This window comes from Ailuropoda melanoleuca, chromosome 6, assembly GCF_002007445.2.
Source record: "Ailuropoda melanoleuca isolate Jingjing chromosome 6, ASM200744v2, whole genome shotgun sequence".
Taxonomy (NCBI): domain Eukaryota; kingdom Metazoa; phylum Chordata; class Mammalia; order Carnivora; family Ursidae; genus Ailuropoda; species Ailuropoda melanoleuca.
The window spans coordinates 73,435,245-73,458,832 of record NC_048223.1 but is presented as its reverse complement, the minus strand read 5'-3'; the positions used below and the strand labels follow the sequence as shown (position 1 = coordinate 73,458,832).

The 23,588-nt window shown below is 53.2% G+C and overlaps 1 protein-coding gene across 1 annotated transcript in view; it reads right to left on the bottom strand.

The window, feature by feature from the left end:
• HK1 (hexokinase 1) overlaps positions 1-23,365 on the bottom strand; it is a 67,458-nt gene extending 44,093 nt beyond the window's left edge. Inside the window, exons 1-2 of the mRNA XM_011234262.3 lie at positions 23,288-23,365; positions 5,346-5,508 (exon numbers count right to left, since the gene is read on the bottom strand). Coding sequence (XP_011232564.2) covers positions 5,346-5,508; positions 23,288-23,350 — 226 coding nt within the window. The 5' untranslated portion in view covers positions 23,351-23,365. The remainder of the gene's footprint in view (positions 1-5,345; positions 5,509-23,287) is intronic.
• Between the last annotated feature and the right edge of the window lie 223 nt (positions 23,366-23,588).

Sequence of the window (23,588 nt, the reverse complement as noted above, 5' to 3'; positions counted from 1 at the left end):
ACTACCCTCCCCATTTTTCATCTGAGGTTGGGGGTAAGCCGACCCCCTGCTCCAGCTCTAGGGGGACCAATGTGGGATCCTGGCGCACGATCCAGGCTCCCATCTTGGCCAGCATGATTGGTTCAGGATGGGCACATGACCCAAGTTAACCAGTCATCACCCTTTCCGAGACCATCCCTGGGATCACTAGGTCTGAGGCGGGCGTCGGCTAGAGCTGCCAGGGCCACCTATCTCTGCCACCCTAAGGAAGAGGCAGCCTTTGAATGTAGCCAACACGTAGACTGAAAGAGTAAGAGACAGGTGAGTCCCGGGATACAGAAGCCAACTTATAACTCCATTTCCCAGTTATATGAAGCTAAAATTTTGCTCTTTTTCCTTATACAAATTTGAATTAGATTTCTTTCAGCTACAAACAGAAGGTTCCTGAGTCCGATATTCTTTATTAGGGAACGAATCCCCCAAATACCTACTGGGCCTCCCAAACAAAGGGCATCTATTTTATCTCAGGTTGGTTCTCCGATTAGAGCTACGGTGTCCCGTCACCCCACTGCAGAGGCACCAAAGCTGCCATCTGGGGGCTCCTCCACATTTTGTGGGGTGTTAGGGTGGGAGATTGCCTGCCTTTGCTTTCCTTTTTTTCTGCCTCCTCCCCCTATAACATCACAGAGATGCCAGTGGATTCTGAAAAATTCTGAATCTTTTTTTTTTCCAGGGCTAGACCTACACGTGTAGGCCTGATGGTGGGGATCCTCTGACGGGCTGCATCAGTGGGAAGGGCCCTCCCAAAGAATTCTTAGAAAGTTAGTTATTAGATGACACTATGCTAAGAAGGACAAGGACCCGCTGGAACTCTCATGGTGGTTTGCAGTTTCCAAAGCACTTTCATTTGATCCTCTTGCAGCCTTCCGAGGCAGGGAAAGCAGGGTTTGACGACCCATTTTACAGACAAGGAAATGGAGGCGTATGGAACTGAAGTGACACCTCCAAGGTCAGACAGCTAATGAGCAGCAGAGCCAGAGATGAATCCAGTGTTCTGGGTTTGTTTCCCCCCCTTTTTTTTCAAGGTCAGCCTCTCTTTATAGCACTGGGCTTCCCTCCAACTACCTCTTCAAATCTTGGCCTCAACCTTCCTTCCTGCCCCTGCCGCCTCCACTTGCAACTTCTTCCCACATTTCCCATTTCCACCAAAGCCAGGAGAAATGCTCTTCCAAAGAAGGCTCATTACACAAAGCATCTGAAGGGCCCCTGGCAACTCTCCACTTTATGATGACCGCCATTATTCGCAGCAAATAATGGAAAACAAACACAGGGACAGATGGCTCTCTTGAGTCCAGGTCTGCCCTGGACGGAATACAGGGCAAACAGAAAGCCCGTCTTCAGGAAATGCCTACCTTTGCCCTGCTCGATGAACTGATTCGGTACGAGATACAGAGGCTCTCCCTCCGTGTCTGCAACCCAGCTACTTGAGGACAAAAACCCAACCAGAACCCGAGACGCACAGATTTCACAGGTGGAGAGAATTTTTGAGACACTCCAATCATCTTCCCAGGTAAGGAAACAAAGACAGAGAAAGGGAAGTGAGCAGCCCAAATGCCATGGGAAAAGATAGTATTTTCTTTCCTTTGACCGAAAGTAATGCTATGTGGATTTGGGGCCCAAAAAATTAACTGAACACACCGCAAATCAAATATTTTCCAACTTACGCTTTGGGTAAAGGGCATGCTCAGAACCACGAGGCAGAAACAGCGAAATATTCAACTCAATTTACCCTAAAAACCTTGCCATCGAATTGGTATTTCCAATATCCTTACTGAGAAATGAGAAGAAGAGAAAAAATGGGAGGTCTCAAGAATGAGACAGAGAGCAAGCCCTTCTGAGAGAAGCCAGACACAGAGCGCCAGCTATCCCCAGGGACGCACAGCTCTGAAAAGGGACTTTTTGTTTAGCCAAGTCACCAAAGTAAAAAGGCTTCAGTATCTTCCTTCTTTTATTTATTATTCATACCCTTCCTACTCCAAAAAGGATATGCAGCAGCTAAAAGCCACTTTAGGGTTTAAAAAAAAAATTAAGTATAGATTACTAAAGAGCAATTAAAGAAAAACCACTGCCCATAAAAAATGTCCAAAGGGGTAAAAAAATAATAAAATTGTGCTGATGCATTTCCAAAAAACTCAGTGGAGTTTCAAAACTCTGAGTCCAGTCCCACAGGGTCAAGGTCAGCAGGAAAGGAAAAGGCTTGTTTCTCCCTTTGTCTGGAAAGTCACACAGCCCTTAACAGGTGGGGGCATTTCTCCATTGAGCTGAGTCCAATTTATCCCTCAGTGGTTTGGGATTACCACTAATTCTGTCACTGACTAATTATACAGTTAAAGCAGTGATTAACATTTAAAAAGGGAACAGCACGACGGTTTACTATCAAGGAGGCCCGCAATGTGACTACTCCAGGGGACCTCCTGGCTCTTGGTTGATAAAGGGGTGCAGGGGAGGTGAGGGTCAGGGGCACCCCGGTCCCAAGGGGGCAGGGAGTGGACTGGGGGCAGGTACGCGAGGCCTTGGCATCGGCGTCAATGCCTGTGTGGGGCTGTAGGATCCCTTCCAAAGGGAGGGTGGGCCCCAGGGCACACGAACTGAGCCCAACCATGAAAAGTAGGAACAGTTATAAGGAGCAAGGCTATAGTGTGTGTTAGGGTTGCACTGTGCACCCCAAAAAGATATACTGAACTCCTAACCCTTGGGACCCGGAAACGTGACCTTATTTGGAAACAAGGTCTCTGCAGATGTAATCAGGTTAAGATGAGCGCTGAGCCACATGTGGGGCCTAATCTGATTAGGATCCCCATAAGAGGGAAATGCCCTGTGATGACACAGGCAGAGACTAGAGACATGCAGCTGGCAGGCCAAGCAGCACCAAGGACTGCCCGCCACCACCAGCAGCCAGAAGGCACATGAAGGCAGGGGCAGGGCTGGGCAGGTGAGGCAGGGGAGGGTGCTGAGAGCCAACCAGCCGACCCAGGCTGTGCAGGGGGTCCTCAAACTGCAGGGCTTTGGTTTCACCCCCCATCCTCTTTCTGTCAACACCACTCTGTGTTCCTCAGAGGCCCTAAATATTTGGCCCCGTCCACACTGCAGAATAGGGAGGCTCAAAAGGAGGCGTGGGGCCCAGGCTGCTGGGTCCTGTTCCAGAAATGCCAGGACAGCATTCCCCAGCACGGCGTGTTACCACACATGTCATCACACTTAAGACGCGCCGTTATATGTAACACAAAGAATGAACGAACACCACCCGTTATAATTTTCAGGTGCATTGCTGATTGCAGAGACAAACTAAAAAGTGTCTCAAAATAGATGAAGTATGTAAGAAAAGATCAAAGGTTAGGGGAAAAGGCAGCTAAGCCAGATTCAACAGATTTCTTTTCCGCAGGACAGCTCAGGGCCTACGGTGTCTTGGCATCTGTTATGAATGTCTGAGAGAGGACTGCAGAGTGTTTTTCCCCAGACAGTCCAAATTCTGGGCCTTACTTTGAAAAATAGCTGATGGGGTAAGTGGCTAGATTACTAGGATAGCTGGATCACACTTAGAGACCCTCGACTCTGCAAATGTTTCTGAAAGAGTAAAGGAGAGCACCCCGGGGCTGACATATGGTCCCAGCATGACATATGGTCCTTGGACATGTTAGCCCTGGGCCAGTCACACAGGATCGGTTACCCTGTGGGCATCAGGTATCCCTCTGTGCTCTCCGAAGCCGAGCCAGAGTAGGGGCCCTCTGGGGGCTGCCCATACCCACGTTACCTCCCTCCCTTCCCTTAGCTGGAAGCAGCCACAGCCATGCCTCTCCGACAGCACTATGCTTATCCCGGAAAGGCTCAATGCTCCTCGATGTGGGTGCCAGCCGGAGCTGGGAAAAAGCAGGAGTGAACCACAAAGCCAGAGATATCAGGACAAAACCCCGGGCACACCAGAGCCCCATCACTCCGGTGCCCAGAATTTCTGTAGTCGTTATTAAAAAGTTAAAACTGCTGGTAACCAGGACCTCAAGGAAAACAAAAGGACGGAGGTGGGATAGATTTCCAACAGTCAAGAACACGAGAGAGACAAATGCCAATGCGTACGTGACGCAAGCCCCACCCATGGCCACACAGCCCACAGAGCATGTGGCCTCCATCAGCATCCAGATCTCATCCGGGACTTCTGAAGAGCACCGCGGACACGGCAGGACGGTCCCCCCGCGGCCGGTCCGCTCCAACAAGCCGTGTGCCCGCCCATCCTCTGTGAACACCAAGCGGAGCGCTGTTTTCCTGACACTCATTTTGCAGGCTGCGTACCACATGCTCCAAATCGAGGCTTGAAACGAAGCCTCCAGAGCAGGGAAGAAACAGCAGTGTGAGGGCCAGGCTCTCGGGGTGTGGACTCACAAACCCCAGAGAAACCTAGAGAAACCGGCCTTCGCTGTAATCTCTCCCTCCTCTCACGTGCAGCAGGTGAACCCCAGTCCAGAGCAGAGAACACCCCTCCGAGCAGGATTCCTGGGAGGGTACCAAGCTGGGGCCAGCACAGCACCCGCCCCTGCATACAGCTAGCTGTGGGTCAGCCGGACACAACAGCCTCCACTGAGCGTGCCGAGCTGTGCCCTCTCAGCTTCCGCTCTGCCGAGTGCAGGAGCTAAGCCCACTCCTCTGGAGAAGGGGATACTGACGATCGACGGGGAGCCCCCAACTCCCCTTTGTGGGGCACTGAACTTATATACAGATGCACACTGAAAGGAGAATTCTTTTCTCCAATTCTACCTCCCCTCACCATTTGTCTGCTCTAGGGGCTACCTTCATTTAACATCTATAAAATATTTTTAGAGGGGAACTTGAATCTCCCCTCTGAGTCCAATAGCCAGCTAGCCACTGGGATTGCTACTTATCTGAAAGGAGGTCTTGGTGCCCTGATGAAGAGATTTTTCCTAAAATGAACTCATTTGTTCTGGAACCTTTCATGGTCTAGAGACATCAGAGCAACGCACACAGCATCTGTCAGGCCCATACACACAACCCTTATCATTAGCCACTAGACAGTCAGTACAATGAGGGCAGATCAGCCTTGTCCAACCATGGTATCTCCAGTGCCTGGCACATGGTAGATGTTCAGCAGGCATATGTTGGATGCATGGATGGATGGATGGATGGATGATGGATGGATGAAGGATGGATGGATAGATGGGTGGCAGAACAGATGGATGAATGAATGAATGAATGAGTGGAGGAGTGAGGGAATAAAATGAACAAATGAAAGAAAGTAGGAAGGACGTTTGCACAGAGAATTCAGCTCTCGGAGCCCAATCTCTGGATGAGAGACTCACCTGAACCATCAGGAATGGACCTTACAAACGTTGGCAACATCTTGACTGTGGCTGTTGGATTAAAATCCCGGGAGAGGCCATTCTTCATCTCCTTCTTGAAACGAGTCATGATATCTATCAGGGTTTCATCGGAGAGCCGCATGGCATAGAGATACTTGTCAATCTGGGGGAAGGATAAGAAGGAAGGAAAGTGAGGCCAAGCCTGAAGAAGGTCATTTCAGCTTGAGTCTGGCAGGGGAAGGATAGGACAGGGTGAGATGCCCGCCTGTCTAGGACAATCCAGCTCCCACAAACTCTGACACACCACATGATCAGATGGACAGTCATGCAAATGCCATCAGCCATGTCGCTCAGAGCAGTCCTGCAAATGCTCCCAGCCCCAGTTCTTCCTGTAAAATGAACCAGGTAGCCTCAAGTCCCTTCCAATCCACGAATGTTACACGGAAGCTGCCCTTCAATCCCCAAGCACGTGCCAGAGGTGCCCTAAGCCTGCACATGACTCCTTTCCTCGGTGAGAAGGGGCTGGCTCACCCTCAGACGGATGGCAGTGTCGCAGAGGTCAAGAACAAGGGTGCCAGAGCCAGCCACGCGGGGCTCAAATCCCAGCACCATCACTTAACAGCTATGTGAAGTTCAGTTTCCTCAACTGAGAAGCTGACATGATAAACAGGACCTAACTCACAGATGAGAGTTTAAAGATCAGGTGAGACGGAGAAGCACTTAGAACACAGAAACTGCCCAATAAACATCAGCCATTAGTATTAACTAATGAGACAGTGGTGCTGGTGGGTTTCCCCAGGCATGATTTCTAGGTAGGTGGAAATAGTGGCCAAAGGGCTGGAATCCTTCAGAACCTGGGGCGGCAGGCCCAGAGCAGAGAGACCTTAACCCCACCATCCCCAAAAGGTATGGAGACAGCCCCCAGGCTCCCACGCCCATGGGCCAGGGCTGACATGCCCATACTTCCAAGTCATTCCAAGTACTGACCCAATCTGCTGCTCTTCCTGGGCTCCCCATCCTCCTCAGGGTTCCAAGGATCCTAACCTCGGACCCCTTGGATTGTCACTGGCTATTCTTCCTGCACAGTGTCTTCCCATTTATTCTCTCAGAAAGTATTTATTGGACACCTACTGTGTACCCGGCTCTAAGTCACCTTGTCTCACCATTCATTCTTTTTCCTTCTCTTTGGCTTAGGAAGCCCTGACAGCCATGTACCCGGATTTCTCATTCCTCATTCCTGATTCCTCCTCAGTCATTCATGTAATGGTTTTTCATCTTCCATCTCCCTCCCTTCCAACCCACCCTTTACACCACTGCCACAGTCCCCTTCTCCAAGTGCAAGCCTGCTCAATTCCTTCCCTTGCTCAAAGCCTTGCAATGTCTTCCATGTCCGACTCACCAACACTCTATAGGTGCGGCTTTGTGCTCTCTGAACTCCAGCCTAAACACTTCTACCATTCCTGGTGGGTCCCTGGGCTTTCCCAGTGAAAGCCCTTCCTTCTCTTCCCAGCTACCCAAATCCCCCCTACCCTTCCAGGTTCAGGTCAAACCTCACCTCCTCCTGCAGATATCGGAGTTCCTCAGGCTGGACATGACTCCTCCCCTCAGCACTGATCTCTCTGAACCTGTCACCTTTACAGTGTCTGCTCCATTCACCTTGACCCCTCAGTGCCTTGTACGCAGCCTTGCACACGGAAGGCTCCCAGTGGATGGAAAGAGAGATTTATGACCCAATGAGGCTGAAAAGACCTTGATGTTCATTTGCTTCTGAGAATGGCATCTCATGCTCACTTTGCAGGGTGGCTGGAAACGTCCTGACCCAAGGACACAGAGTCCCCAGCCCTAGGTCATTTCTGCATATTTTGAGCCAGGGCAGCCTTCTGCTCACTCTGGTCTCCATGCCTTGTGCTCCCCAGGCCCTGCCTGTCTCCTACCTCATGCACCATGAGCACATTGGCAGAGTCCCCCAGTGTCCTCTGTGGCCACAGACAACCCTGCCCCCATCCCCAAGCTCTCCTACCACAACCACCTTTTCCTTTCCCCCTTGTGATAAAGCCCTACAGAGAAGAGCAATCAGAAATCACCAAGAGCTAAAGTAGAAATTGCCAGAATCACAGCCTTAGGAGAAGACACGCTCTGTTCTACTCCCCAGGCTGGTACCAGATCAGCAGAACTTGCTGTCATGGTGCCCACAGTCTGGCAGGGGAGAGGCAGTCACGACACAAGGGTGTGTGAGCAGCCCCAGGAGCAGGAGTCTACTAAGAAGGCTTCCTGGAGGCGTGATGTCAGAGTGTGCATCCAGGCACAGTCAAGAGCGTGTGTGAAAGCCAAAGGCAAGGTGGGGGGTGGGGGGTTGTGCAAAGGACAGAAAGAAATTCAATATGGATCAAGCACAGTGTAAAAAGTGAGGCAACTAGAAAGACCGTGAGGAGCTAAATTGTGCAGGACCTCGTAATGCACATTAACAAATTCAGACTTGATCGCAAAGCACGGCGAGACTTGGAAAGACGCTGATGAGTATTCAACAGTGAGATTCGTGTTTCAGTGAGATCGAGCTGTCTGCTGGGCAGAGGAGGGCTGAGCAGGAGCAAGACCGTGCACTAATCAAAAATTGTCACATTGCTACTGTATCACGTGGGCCATGCTTCCGCTATCACATTCCCCACCCTCCATCATGATGGGTTTATTGACAGGCCTATATCCTCTGGTAAAACATGTGAGTTCCCAAGGAAAAGGAACTCATCCGCTTGCCTGGCACAAAAGAGGAATTTAATTCATCCTAAATGCAACAATACTACTCTGTGTTTATCTTATGGCTCACAGTATATCGAGCGCTTTCTTACCCAGTAGGTCACTTAACCTTCAAAACAGCCCTATCAGGGACACATTCTTGATCCCCATTTTACAGATGCAGAAACTGAGGCTCCACAAAGCAAAGTGATTAGTTCAAAAACACAGCCAAGAGAGTCAGGTCTCATACCTGCAAGTCTAACGTTGCTCCCTACAATCGCCCCCCATCCCTCAGGGGAGACCAGTTCCCCTATTCTGTGGAAGGCAGGCCCAAGTAAAGCTGCTGAGGTTTTCCAGCTGGACAGGAAGAAGCTTCTAGAAAAGCCAAGGCTCTCTGCAGCTCCACAGCCGTCCTGCCCCAACTCAAGGTGCAGGTTAGCACAGGGACACTGATCTGAGGGAAAAAAACCCCAAAGAGCCTAGAAGCTCAAAGGAGGAAGCAGGCTGGGGATGAAGAAGACAAGCCAGCCCCCAAGCATCTGTGGAGAGGAGGCTTCCCTCCTCTGGTTCAAGTTCATGAATCATTATGTGGGACAACCCCTCTCAGAAGAGATGTGGAAACGTGGTCCAAAGAGAAGGTGTAGGTTGGGGCAGAGCTGAAATGGAGCCTGAGGCCTCCTGGATCTCATGTGAATGAGAGTAAGCCAAGGGGAGCCCATTCCATTGTCCTTGGGAGCTCAGGAGGGGCCTCTGAACCAGCACAGATGCTGGGCCAGGGGTGGGCTGGCCGGCTAGGCAGTGCCCAGGGCAGGACTCAGAGGGTCTGTGGCACAAGGACTGGGGCCCTTAAAGCAGCGCAGTAAACACTGGAGTGAAGCCCATGTCAGGGGACACCTGCGGAACACTCCCAGGGGCCCAGAATGCCCAGAGGCCTCACTCCCCTGTCCACCTGGGAAAGACGACTGGGTTGTGGGTGGCGGGAGGGAGGGAGGGAGGGTGTCAGGCCAATCCTACCTGCCTGGGTGCTCCGGACCTCAGTGTGGCTGTGCCCCACACGAAACCCAGCAAGAGAGCTGCTATTCCTTCGGGGGGGGGGTGGCCAGCGGCCCAGGAGTGGAGGATGGCAGAGGGGGGCAGACCTGAGAAAGGACAGCTTCCGGTCTTCAGGGGTTTGGGTAAAGCCTGTGGTCTTTTCAACTTCTCTATTTCCACCCCTTCTCCACAGCATCTCCGGATCGTGCCTCTCCTCCCTGCATCCCTCCCTCTCCCTGACACATGCACAAACCATTGCTGCTCGGTGGCTCTGGCCGCACACTGGCGCCCAAAGAATCTCTCCTGTGCCTCCAACCCCTGCCTCGACATTTTGGTGACAGGAGGCCACAGCACAGCACCTCCCCCAGAGGCTGCAAGCGGCAAGCCTCAGCCTTTGGATCGTCTGTCACAGGCCAGAGGCTCCCAGGAATCCGTGGCAGGAACCCTTGGGGTCCCGGAGTGCTCCCTCTCACACGAGGTGTCTGACATGCACACGCAGGACTCCGGTCAGACTGGGAAGGGAATGGGAAGGTGCCGGGTTCCCAGACACCATACAATGGGTTGGGTCCCGCAGACTCTTGGCCAAGACTGACAACAACCCTGGTCCTGGCTCCAGGCACCTTTCACCAACCCCTGAAAAGAAGGTGCCCTCATAGTGTGCAAACCCTTGTCCTGAACTGTCCTTGTCGTGGACCAAGAAGGCCTGGAAGCTCTCAGCAGCTCCAGAAGCTGGACCACGGCAGAGGCAGGAGAGACACTGGAGGAGAGAATGCGACCCCACCACACTCCTCTGGCACAGAGACGTCTGGCTAACAAGAGAACCCGGGGGCCCCCGCATTGGGCCACATGCAAACATCTCTGTGCTTGACTTCAGCCCCACCTCCCGCTCCCAACAGATCAGGCACAAAAAACCAATTCAAGACTGGACATGCCCGAGGGAACACACCCTTGTGGCAGGAGGCACAGTCAGTCCTGGTGACCCAGGCATTTTAACCCCCAGTGGACGGGGACACGGCCATGGAAATTTTTCACTCCTTCTCTCCTCCACTCTCCCATGAGGACTAAGAACAAGGCAGGGCAGCAGGGGTGACAGCAGGTGCCCGGCACCAGCCTTTCAAGGGAACTTTCTAAGGGAGATGCTGTCTTGCAAAGACAACTGAGGAGCGGCAGGGGAGGGTTAAGAAAACTCTTGCTTAAGGACAGGACAGGGCAGATATTTCAACATCAGATTCACTTCTCTTTCCTAGGGAGGCTGACTCAGAAGAGAACCAGTCCGGGGTAATGAATGTCACTTGGATAATAGTTCGCATCTGCTGAGGGCTCTGCTGTTTATACACAGGACTGTCACACACATTGTCCAGTCTGGATGTCACAGAAAGAGATGAAATGAACTCACAGACGCCACGGCCGGGCATGAGGCGGGCACGAATAACGTTAGCCTGCATCCACCACCATGACCCAGGGTGGTAGGCAGGAAGGAGAGCGTTATCCCCGTTTTAGAGTTGAGGAAACGTAGACCCATGACTCACACCAGGTCTCATGGTTTGGAAGTGGCAGCCGGGTCTAGATTCCAGGTTTTCTAAGCCCTCATTTTGGGCTTTTCCTTACACCTTGAAAAGAACACAGGGCTGTGGATAAAGAGAACGGGGTTTGAACCTCAGATCTGCCATTTAGTAGCTATGTGACTTTGGACAATTTACTTAACTTGGCTGGGTCTTGCCTTCCTCACTGTTAAAGGGGTAATAATGCTTCCACTTCAGAGAGCTACCGGGAGAATTTTAAGAATGTGCCAAGAATAAGGTTAACATCAAATAACATTTCCCACCCTCCCATCTAAATAACCAAAAGGGAAGCCATCTCCCTCCACACCCTGGCTAACTGATAATTACGTGTCCTCGACTCCTTTTACCTAGATACCTAGGAGAAATGCACCGATTACCAAACATTACTGACCCATTCTACAGAAAAGACCACTAAAGGCAGAATAGCCAAATGCGCTAAACCACGGCAAATGAAAGACTGGCAAAATTCCTCTGAAACGTTGTACTGTTTTATTAGGGTTTTTTTTTTTTAACTAACAGTAAGTTATAGTAACAATAAGCAACATATACCTATTATTTAAAAAATTACCAACATAAAAGTGCATAAAAGTAAAAAGTCTTGAGTTCTTCCCCTAATCTTCCCAGAGAAATCCCCACTAAGAGCTTTATGGACTAGGACAGTTTTTCTACTTAAACACTCATACATACAGAGCTCACCTTTTTTATTTCATTTTACAAAAACAATCATACCAGGAGCGGGTGCGAGAGGGGGAAAAATGGAATCGTAAACGCTTTGTCCTTTGAAATCTTAACCCCCTCCTTCCTATTTCCTCCAGGACCTGCCTTTAAGACTTGCACTAAGAGCCACGCTTAGATTTCCTCAGGACCCTAACTGGTTCAGTGATGAGGTGCAGACAGGGCAACGTGGACACCCATGTCTGCCTCTGGCCTTGATAGCCTGTAGGCACCTCAGTTTTTCCATCTGTAATGTGGGTGTATTCACATGACTTTGAACTATAAAGGCCTCTTTACTGTGCACAGCACTTTCATAGTGATCCTCAAACTATCCTGTCCCGAGACTCGGGGCCAGGAGACTCGGGGCCAGGAGACTCGGGGGCTGTCACTTCCAACACCCTAAGGAAAAATCAGAGGCCAGAGAGGTTCCTCAAACGGCCAGGGTGACCACTGGTCAGCAAGAGAACTGGGGTAGACACCGAGTTCCCCGGTTCCTGGTCCTGTGCTTCTTCCTCTGCAAGCTTTCTTGCTCCGCCCAGGGAGAACCCAGGCCAGGTGCTTCCTAGACCCGGGAGACGTGGGAACGCGGGTGGCATTAAAGCCACAGCCCCCACCACTCTGCAAGCAGCACGGCTCCGTCGCCCTGCCCAAACCACGCCGCTCCTCCTCACTGCCCGCCAGCCACAGCTGTCTGACCTGCGCTTCCTCCCGCACAGAGCCCCGGGAAGTTCACAACGGCCGCGAGCCCGGAGGCTGTGCCCTGCTGCGGGGCGTGCCGGCCCCGCCCCTCCTCCCGCCCCCAGCAAGGTCCCAGCCCCCGCTCCCGCCCGCCCGCCGGGGCTCCTCAGGGCCCGCCCCACCTCACTGCTACGGGCGGCGGCCCGGGGACCTGTGTTCCCGGCCTGCTCTGGGCGACTGGGAAGGCAGCTGGTGCTCAGCTCCCCGTGGCCACCAGGAGAGACGTTCTCACCCTGCAGAGCCCCCCACAGCAGCCGTCACCCCAGCACCGGCCCGCCCTCCCTCAGGCAGCCGGGGCCCTACCCACGGTTCTTCGCCCCCAAGGCCCCTCCTCGCGGACCCACCGTCCACTCCGCTGGTTCGGCCCGTGAAGGGCCTCTGCGCGCCTCACTCCTCCTCTCCCCCGACGTGCACCTCCACACTCACCTCCTCCGAGGGGCACACCGCGACCCGCCCCGCCCAGCACCAGCAGCTCCTCCGCGCCACATCCCCTCGGCCGTCGGCGCTGGCGGCGCGCGTGCTGATCTGCCCCGGCGGCCCCGCGGCCGCGCCGAGCGCCCTGCCCAGGAGCTGCAGCAGCACGCACATATCTGCGCCTCCCGCTCGTCCCTGAGCGCCCGGGGCACCGGGGCCATGCCCTCCCGGCCCTCCGCCGCCTCGCAAAGCCCTCCGGGTGTCTGCGCCTGGGCTGGGCGCCTGCTCCTCGCAAAGCCCTCCGGGTGTCTGCGCCTGGGCTGGGCGCCTGCTCGGCTGGGCGGGAAGGCCCCCGGTGACGGTGACGCCTAGCCAGGGAGCTCCCCCAGGGGTTTGCGGGCCCAGATAAGCACGGCTCCTCTTCCCTGAACGGCCCAGCCCCTCACGGCAGCCGCCTGGGCACCTGCGTGGGGCCAACAGCCTCTGCCTGAGGGACTGAGCTCCCACCCCCACCACATCTGTATCTCCAGAAGGACACCGAGCCCTACAGATAACCGAGATTCTCACCCCACTCTTCAGTCCTCCCAGAGGCTGCTAAATACCCGCGAGTCTCCAGAGGAAGTGTGTTGGGGAAATACATCCCACTTCAGAGGCTCCTGAGTGCAAGGTGCACGAACGTCACCGAGCAAACAGGGTCCCTTCGGCGTTAACACACTGCAAGGGGAGGTTCCCTTTCCCCAGGCTCTTTTCCAAGTTCGAGGTTTGCTCCCTCAGGCAGCCCAGGGACAGGACTGGGCTCTTCACCCTTATCGACCATCTTATTTACGCTTCTGAACCGCTAGCTGCCCTTCCATGCGCCCGGGCTGGGCTCCCCAGACAATTCATACCACACATCTGTGCACTCACGACAAATCAGGAGGCAAATGGGAAGCCCGTTCTTGAAGAGAAACTGAGGTCTGGGGAAGGGAGATGTTACGCAGGGATGGGGCCCGTGCTGGGCTCATCAACGTGCCCTGATCCAACCTGCACACTTGCGGGGGGGGGCACAGGAACCCCATCTTACACAGGAGGGAGCTGGGGCCACGAAATCAAGTGAGCAGCCCCAAGCACCCAGCAAGCCCTGCGGCTCCAGCTCCAGACTCCAAACTCGATGCTCCTCCCCTAATTCCCCAGGCTCCTCTTGCCAGGAGAACCGTGTAAGGCCTTGAGGTCATGCCCAAGGTCCTCCTGGCGACCTTGGTACCCACTAATATCCCACCAGAGGCGCTTCCTAGCTGGTGAGAGAGACCAAGCTGTGGCCCAGGGTGAGAACAAACCTGTCACACTGAAGGAGCTAAAAGTGAAGGAGGGACCCAGTGGCCTCAAGGGAAACAGAACCACCCTGGAATGCGGCAGGGCAAGAACAACAGGCTTAATTCTCAGCCTCGTGCAGGAGGCCTGGGCTGGGGCCAGCCTCCAGACTCCCAATTCCCAACGATCTGGGTGCCTCCAGACAAGAGAGAAGGGCTTCTCCAAAGTGCGGACGGTTTTACTTTCACTATGAGACAACCAGACCCTAATGCCCTGGGGTGCAAACAGCGCAGGGGTGTGAGCAGACCTGGCTAGAAATCTGAAGCCCTCAGGGTTCCTCCAGCTACACCGCCCTCACCCCCACCACCTGGGGCAAGTCACTGCCTTCAGTAAAGCAGCAGCAAAGAAAACAGCCCTCTGGCCCTCATACAGGGAGCAGCTCCAGGCACCGCGGATTACCCTCCCTCCTCTCTGCATCACTCCCCCTCCCCCTCGCCACCTCTCACAGTGCCTACAGGCGTGTCCTGGTACAGATGTGCCCCAGCATTCGTACAGTTCCGTATGCTCTCCAAGTATTTCCATTTCCTTTCTCTAACTGGATAAATGGGCAGACAGCAAGGCAGGAATCATTCACCCCATCTGACAAATAAGGAAACTGAGGCCCAGACAGCTCGCTGGCCACCACCACACTGCTCAAGCTTGAAGAATCTGTTAGAGATCATGGATCCCAGCCTTCTAGTCTTACGGATGAGGGCACTGAGGCCCAAGGACCCATAAGAACCCATCGCTTCCAATGCGGAGTGCCTCTGCCCAAACTTTAGCTATAAAATTCACTGTCTGGCAGAGCTGGGTCCAACAGAAATACGATGCAAGCCACATATGTAACTTAAAACTTTCTAGTAGCCACATGTTTTTTTAAAAAACACAGGTGAAATTAATTTTAATAACATTGTATTTAACCCAACATATTCAAAATATTATTCCCATAGGCAAACAATGCTTTTTAAATTATTCATGAGATATTTTATATATCTTTTTGTCATACAAAGTCTTTGAAATCCTGTGCGTCCCTGACACTTAACGGCACATCTCAAATCAGACTCACCATATTTCAAGTGCCCAGTGGCCACGCGTGGCTAGCGGCTACTGTTCTGGACAGCACCGCTCTAGCGCCCCCATTTTGGGAGGCTTGGGTGATGGTTTCTACTGCGGGCTGCTGCCATGTACTGCTTTGGAAGCGGGCAGCCCTGGACTGTGGTTCGGGTTCTGCAGGTGTGGTGAGATCTGCCCACCGGTGTCAGACAGACGTGCACTCCCTCTCCTTTCTGGCCACCAAGATCATGTCAATTTCACTTCCTGGGGTTCACCTGGCCCACACGTAAGGTGCAGGAAGAAATACCCACATCCAAGCGTGCTGGAAGGACTCAATGAAATCACGCACGCGAGGGTATGTTGTAAATAGAACAGAACTTTGCAAAGGTGACGTGGTGCCTTTACAACAACAGCGGCCTGGGTCTCCTACTCCACTCATCCCACCCACCCAGAGGGACATCAGAGAAGGCACCAGAAGACCCCAGAGAAATAAGGTCAGATTGAATAACAGGGTTGAAGGCAAACCCCAATCAAAGAAACTAGCTGCTTACAGTGCAGGCGAGGCTGTGAGGCTGTGGGAGAGAACAATCTTCAGGACTGGGCATTACAAGAGCATTAGGGGTTCTTCTAGAAGGCTAGGCATTGTCCTCGGTGGTGGTCGTCTTTTAAATGCAAACAAGGGTGAGGGAGGAAGACAAATAGAAAGGGTACAGGACAAATCTGAAAAATGGGAAATCCCTAACATTTCACTGTAAATGACTTTATTGGGCCAATTTCCTTCCCAAGTGGAGGGAGTTCATCAACACTGAGCAAGAGAAGAGGGGCATGGGGTGGGCAAGCAAAGCCAATGTGCTGGTGTTGGGGAGGATGGGGAAGGAGAGAAAGAGGTCTGGGGAACCTGAGGAGGGAGGGGTGTGCCCAGCTCTCAACCTCCTTGGCTCTGTTTCCCTAAACAAAATGGGAGGGTTGGGTGTGGTATGGTAGGAAGAACATGGGTTTCTGAGTCAGGGGACTAGACAGTGTTCCTGTGCCTATTACTAATGAACTGTGTGGTCTCTGGCAAGTCACTTCACTCCCCCGCCCCCAGGGGTGGTCTCTGTCTTCTCACTTCTAAACGGAGCCGATGCCTTTCTCCAGATGGATGAAGACAGAGGCTCCCCAGTAATGCCACTCGCGTGCATATGCCCAAGAGGAACGAAAGCGTATGTCCACACAGGAAAAACATGCACACAAATGTTCACAGCAACGTTATTCCAAAGTGGAAATAACCCCAATGTCCATCAACTGACAATGCATAAACATACTGCGGGATTTGGACACGACTAAATATTATTCAGCAACGAAGAACCGATCCATGCTACAGCACCGACGAGCCTTGAAAACATGATGTTCAGTGGAAGACCAGACACAAAGGCCACATGCTGCATGATTCCACTTATATGACATGTCCAGAAGAGGGAAATCCATTTTAAAAAAAGAAAGTAAATTAGTAGCTGCCAGGGCCTGGAGGGAGGGTGGGATGGGGAGTGTCTGCTTAATGGGTACAGGGCTTCTTTTGGGGGTGATGAAAATGTTCTGGAATTAGATGGTGGTAATGGTTGCACAACCTCGTGAATGTACTTGAAACCACCGTGCACACTTTACAATAGTGAGTTTGACACTACGAGTATTATACCTCAACTAAAAACAGAACTGGGCTCTGCCATCAGACTCGATGCTGGCAGAATGTGCACTCTTCTGTTTCCTATCTGAGCCTCGGGGTCTTTATCCAAAAGCAGAGATCCTAACAGTGCCCCCCTCGCAGGGGCGTCATGGGGGTGTAACGCCTTCAGCACGGTACCCAGCAAGGAATGCGACAGGCATTCCATGCTGGCCTCCATCAGTACTATTACTGATGATGAAATAAGACCTTGCTAGGACAGACAGGCTCCTAGTTGCCATTCCGTGTCCCTCCAAGGTCCCCTCCAGGTGTCAGCGTCTGTGGCCTGTAACCAAGCCTGGAATCACATGAACATGATCCGACATTTTCTGCCCCAGAGCAGGGACCGCGGTTTGCAAACGCCTGGCCTGCACACTTGGCATCTCAGTTGTCCAGCGGTGGGGCACGGCCACCCTCTCCTTTTACGGAAGACAGTCAGAGAGAGGCTGCGGGCCTGAGTGTCCTCTACCAGAGCTGGCACATTTAGGAGACTGATAAGCCAGCCGCGCCTGGGCCGGCTCCACCCAGGAAGGGAGAGGGTGTGCGGGCAGAAGCCCACGTGCAGGTTTTAATTCCCGGAAAAGCGCAACGGATTCCTACACTGGGGGGGCGAGGGGGGGCACAGAGAGCCCGCCCCGCCTTTCCCTGCACCCACTCCCCCTCCTCGGGAGCGTGCACATGTCCCAGCAGCCGTCAATGGGGCTGGCACCGCTCACAATGAGAGCTGTCAACCTCACCAGGGCTCTGCTTGATACGGTAAACTAGGAAATGGCTAATTTTAAACTAAGCTCCAGCACTGTAATGCGAATGGAAATGACTGGGAAGAAAGAGACTCTTTCAGAACTATCTACTTGGAACGCTTGGGTGGCTCAGTCGGTGAAGCGTCTGCCTTCGGCTCAGGTCATGATCCCAGGGTCCTGGGATCGAGTTCTGCATCCGGCTCCTTGCTTCGCAAGGAGCCTGCTTCTCCCTCTGCCTGCCTCTCCCCCTGCTTATGCTCTTTCTCTCTCTCTCTCTGACAAATAAATAAAATCTTTTTTAAAAAAATCATCTGTTAAAACCTGTTACAGGTTTGACTGTCCCGAGGGTTGGTGTGAAACGAGAGGAACCTGTACGAACTTCTGATGGGAGTATGAAGTGGCAGGACCCCGGGCGACGGAAATTTGACAAAATGTGGAAAATGGGAAGATATACACACTCCCCCACCCAGCAGTTCCATCCCAGACAGACAGCCCAGAGCCACGTGTATGTGTGCTGGAGACAGGCAGGAGAAGAATCACTGTGGCACCGTTTGCAATGTGAAACGTTAGAGACCCAAGTCCCCATCAAAAGAAGAGATAAATTATAAATTGTGGTGTATTCACAATGTCAGAGCATGCAGCAGTTTAAATCAATGAAACATAGGTGAATGAATCAACGTGGAAGTACCCCAAAGACAGAACGCTGAGGTAGAAAAGGGAAGTTGCAGAAGGATACAAAAGAGCACAGCATCATTTACAGAAGCTTACGACCACATAAAGTAACACTATACAATGATATAGATAAATGCTATATAATAAAGGCATAAAAACATACATGGAAATAATAACCATCTAAATCAGGACAGAGGCACCCTCTGGAAGGAGAAACAAAATGGGACGGAAGATGGGCATGCAGGGCTTTCAGTCGCGTCTCCAGTGGAATTGTAACTGTGTCTGTAACTTCTCAGGATGAGTGGTGGACACACAGGTGTTTATTATGTTAATCTCAAATCTCATTTTAATGCACCTCAAATATTTCATAATAAAATCTGACTATGTACTGACTTGTGGGGGAGAGAATTAAAATATAGATTCCAAGTTAAATCATTAAAATCAACAAGGATGGATTTTTATCCTAGAGGAAAGAAGCAGAGGGAGTAAGACTCGCCTGCTGGACCCCATACCAGATTTTCTTAAGACCTCCAGAAAGTCATGTCTCTCTCCATGGGACCGCCAGTCCCTGTTTCTAAATGAGGAATAAAATCCCTGCCTTGGTCTGCCGCACAAAGGGCAGGCGGCGGGATGCCCAGGGGAGAAACTGCAAGGGGGAGGCCCTGCTCTGGGACACTCAGAAATAATAGTACTTTCTGTCCTGACAACCTCACTGGAGGTTTTTGAAAGCATCCACACACACAAGCTTGTTAGTATACTTGTGTGTATTGTTAGATAGACAGACAGGAGCGACACACACACACACACACACACACACACACACACACACGTGATATCTGATAGGACAGCCATAAATTGTTCTGGGATGCTCAGAGATAACAAGCCATTAAAGAGAAAGCAAAACTACGTTTTGAGAACTATCCATTTGAGTCTCCCTCACAAAGTTTCTAAGTATAATATTCCCATTTGTCCAGCTAGAGCCTGGCTTTAAGCCACTCCTAAGCCAGTGATTTCCCGCCCATGATCTGACCACTGCCCACCCCCAAGCTCTCACAGCATTCTGTGCTTCGCACTTATCATAAGACAGCAAATCATTATATATGTTCCAGGGGAATCGGGGATCGTTTCTATCAAGTTTATAGTTGTCACCCCAGCCTAGCACAGCCCTCTGCACATGATAAAGGACTCAAACGTCTTTCAAAGAAACTACTGAGTTCCCGTGACCAGACTTGATTCTAAAGGTCCTCAAATCAATAAGCAGGTGCCGGTAGTCTGGCCATGACTGCTTCCTGGCCTCGGAGGGGCATGGGAGCCTCTCTGCCCACAGGGGTGTCCTGAGACACGCTCAGAGCTGACTACAGGGGTGAATTCTACCCAGCAGGAATCCCTGGCTGCAGACACACGCAGAGACGGTACCAAATCCGTCTTTTTTGGAGAAGGCTGCCCATGCCATCTCCAGAAAACAGCAGGAGCGTGGGAGGACAGCGCAGCATGGCCAGATGTGAAAGTCCCTTGTACCCACCCGGTTTCCCAGTTTATTCCCTCACGACAATCCCAAATTATCAAACCAAACGAAGCGCTGGGGCTTCTCTTAGGGGGAGAACTCTGAAGAACATCCAAGGTAGCAGGGACAAGGATTAGAACATAAAGATTCACCAAGGAGTGAGGCTCTTACAGGACATTTTAGACCAGATCTAAAAGTGTGTGAGGTATTTTTCATAATTCTCTAACTCTCCTCTCCTTCACCCCTGAGCAATACGGAAAGAGCATTTTTTTTTAACGCTTGCTTCTGCAGCTGGGACACATGGGCTCTGAGAAAATAAACCGTGGGTAGCTCTTTAACTGCTAAGCATACTCTCCCCCACCTTCCTGGGCCAAGCACTCCTGAGTTCAGCTGCTGGACAAATCGCACCTGTTTGCTCACCTGCTCATGGGGATTACGTAGGGTCACGGGGATCCCACTCAGAAAAAAGCCCACCAGTCAACACTCTGACAAACTTGGAGGAAAGGAAGCTAGTCCTTCCTCTTTTTTTTTTTTTTTTTTTGAAGATTTTAAAGTAATCTCCACATGCAACGTGAGGCTCGAACTCACAACCCTGAGATGGAAAGTTGCATGCTCTACCGACTGAGCCAGACGGGCACCCCGGGAAGCTAGTCCTTCTTAAAAGGCCGAGTTCTCACCTTGCTGGACTCCTCTTCCTCTCCCAAAGAAAGCACTATGCACACCGTCACCCTCCTCCAGGCTCCTACGGGCTCCTACTGGGGAAGCCAAGCTGAAGCAGCAGGCAAGATGACAGGCCTGTTAAAAGTTACTTGGAGGTCAAAGGACCCAGGCTCTAGCTGCAGAATGAGCAGATGTCTGGGATTCTGATGAATGGAATCTTTCACAAGCCTTTCACACATGCTTTCCTTTTCCTATTAAAAGCACTAGAAGAGTCAAAGGAAAATATGCCTTGTACTTATTTCAGTCTAATGCCAGGACATGCTCTCCCCAGCACCCCATTAACCAATACCATGCAGACGCAGTCTGGTAAATGGGGCTCCATGCCGGGCAGCCAGGCACTCGGCCTGTTTCAGCCCCGGATATATTTATGAGATTGAATTAGTGACATGTCTCATAGGCAATGAAGAGAGAAACGATCACCCTTTTCACGATCACTTCTGTATCTGAGCAATCCCGAAAAAACCTTCCCTGGCACCATCCCCATCTTCCTCCCTCCTACCCCCAGGCCAGAAGACAAGGAAATGAATGAAGGTTAGTGGGGGAGGCCAGGGCTGTCTCCAGAGCCCAGAGGCTGCCTAGGGCTGAAGGGCTGAATCATCATGGCTACCCGCACGGCACCGGTAGGGTAGGCAGGCGGAGGGCTAGCCTCACTGGGTCCCCACCGGGTCGCAGGTAGGGCCCAATTTCAGGAAGAAGAACAGGGCTTGGAGCCCTGGAGCCCCACCCGGCCTTTTCACAGTAAGCGGTGGGTAGAAGCCTGCTCTCTACCAAGTCTCGAGTCCCAAGAGAGAAGATGCTAGTCCCCCAGCATCCGCACAGGTGGGGGTGGGGAAAGCTGACTAGGCCATTGGACTGAGTGTCCACTAGGCTCTCAGGAGGCCTGGGAAGCTTCCCGGGGACCACACCCATGGATGGCAATGCCTACGCAGCCCATCATACAGACCAAGGTGATCCTCAGGCAGGAATACACACACACACCCCACAGAAAGCAGTTTAAGATGGTCCCCAGCTGGGTGAAGAAAGCCATCTCATTCTTAAAACTCTCCTTGGCCAATTATATTATGTGGTGGAAGCTCTGGCCTCAAGACCCTCCTCCTGCCGTGTTCTGAGGCCAGAAGAGGGCGGTGAGGGCACGCCAGAATCCCCATCTCAGAGCAGAAGGGATTGGAGGACTAGTTGATTCAGAAGCCACATGCCCAAATGCCTCCAGGAGCCTGGTGAACAGAATTCAGGGGAGGCCACCACAGCGAGTAGAAGGCTCTGGGGCCACAGTCAGCACTGAGTGCCTGGTAAAACAATTCTTACTGAGTACCGTCAAACCTCAACCCCACGTACCCCTGGAGGCCACCCAGGTGATGGTGGGTATGGATGGTGGAAGCTTAGAAAGGTCATCTGGGTCCCCCACCCCAGTGGTCTGCTGTCTTGAGCTACAGCACATGCCACGTGCAGGGGAAAGACAGTGAACTCATCCACACCCTGAATTCCGCACTGGAAATGGGGAGAACATCAACAGCACACAAGGCCATTTTAGAGAACGGGAAACATACATGGAGGCAGGCACAGCTGCTCCCCCAGCTCAGGGGCCCAAAGGAAGCCCTCGGTGCTGCCCAGCAGGGAGCAGGGGTCGCACAGGCGGTCAACTCTAGAGTCCCTGTTGCTCCTAGCTATGAGGGACGGTGGCAGGTTTCCAGGCCTGTCTCCTACCGGCCCTACTCTGGTCCCCACTCAGCACAGCACCCAGGGTCCACGCAGCATCCCCGGGGCCTCTGTCTCAGCACCTCCCCCTTAGCTGACTTCCAGGAGGAGCCCCGGTCAAGTTCCCAGGGGAGGGAGGGAGAGACCCGCCCAGGCTCTGCAGCTCACTCACCGGGTGACCTTGATGAGGTCACTGCCCTCCTCGGGCCTATTTCCTATTGTGCCAGAGGCGGCTGTCCTAGGCAGATAGGAAGGGCACTGAGTGAACATCCCAGGGCTGGCAGGTTTTATGATCCCGCCTCTCACCTGAAGGTACTCCCCTCGTCGGAACTCCACAGTCAGGTTCGCTTCCTTCGTCCATCCCAGCTTACTCCAGCAGTCCTGTCACCCGTGCTGGGTGTGGGTGGGCCAGGAGCCCGTGCCAGGCCTTGGACTGATAAAATGGGTGCTTTTCCCCCACAGCCTCAGTTGTTTCTTAAAAACATGGTGGCGAGGCTGGCATAGGGGAGAGGTACACCTTTAAGACCTGCCGGTGGACAGTATTGTCTGCTAGGCAGAGGTCTAAGGTAGCAACCCCTCAGGGTAGGGAGATGCGTCCCTGTGCGAGTACACACATGTCACAGGCATACATGTCAAGGCCTCCACCCGACTCCAAAGACCAGTGTCTTATTTAAGCTCCCTGGGCTGGCTGGAAATTACAGTTTAAGAGCGCCGTCACGTAGAGGAATAAAAAATTCCATTCAGACATGCCGCTCTGGACCTGAGGCCTACGAGCAAAGTTTCCGGTGGCCTCCGCACCCCTCCCCGTTCCGGGAAGCCGGGCGGGTCACCCTGTCCCCAGATGAAGGAACAGCCGCAACTGCTCGTAGGACCGGGGTGAGAGCTTCTCCGGAACCCCCCCCCCGGCGCCCTCCGCGGGGAACCCCAAATATGGGATGCCCGGCCTCCAGCCGGCACCCCCGCTGGCTGCGCGCTCAGCTCCCCACCATCTCTGTAATCACTCCTCCGCCCACGGCGCTCAGAACCTTCCGAACAGGCCCAGCGGATCGACCCACCGGCCCCCCCGCTCAGGCGCCTCCCCGCGTGGCCCGGGAGCCCCTCTGACATCCACAGCCCAGCTCAAGGACACTGCAGCAGTCAGCCCAGTCTCAGGGGTCTCCCCCCAACACACACACAATCCCGGGCAGAATCGAAGGGCGAAGGCTTCCCCGCCCTGCAGCCCAAGCAGTGCCGGCCTGGGGGAGGCTGGGCGCGGGAGGATGGAGGCGGCGGCGGCGAGCGGATGCCGGAATGCAACGCTGCGGGCAGAGCGCCGGGCGGCGGCGCGGGCGGGGGCTCACCTTTTTGACTTGGTCATCCTTCAGCTCGGTGAAGTAATAGGCCAGGAGCTGCGCGGCGATCATGCTGACGGTCGCGGACGCGGGGCGGCAGGTGTGGGGCCGGCGTCGGTGCTCCGCAGCCCGGGCGAGCAGTGGTCCTCGGGCGGCTGCTCGGCGGCTCCTCCTCCTCCTCCAGCCGCGGCTCCACCCCCAAGGCCCGGGAGGCGGCGGCTCGCGCGCTCCCCGGCTCCGCGCTCCCGTCCCCGGCAGGGTGACAGCCGCCAGCCGGCCCACCTCCTCGGCGCCCATTGGCTGCCGCCCC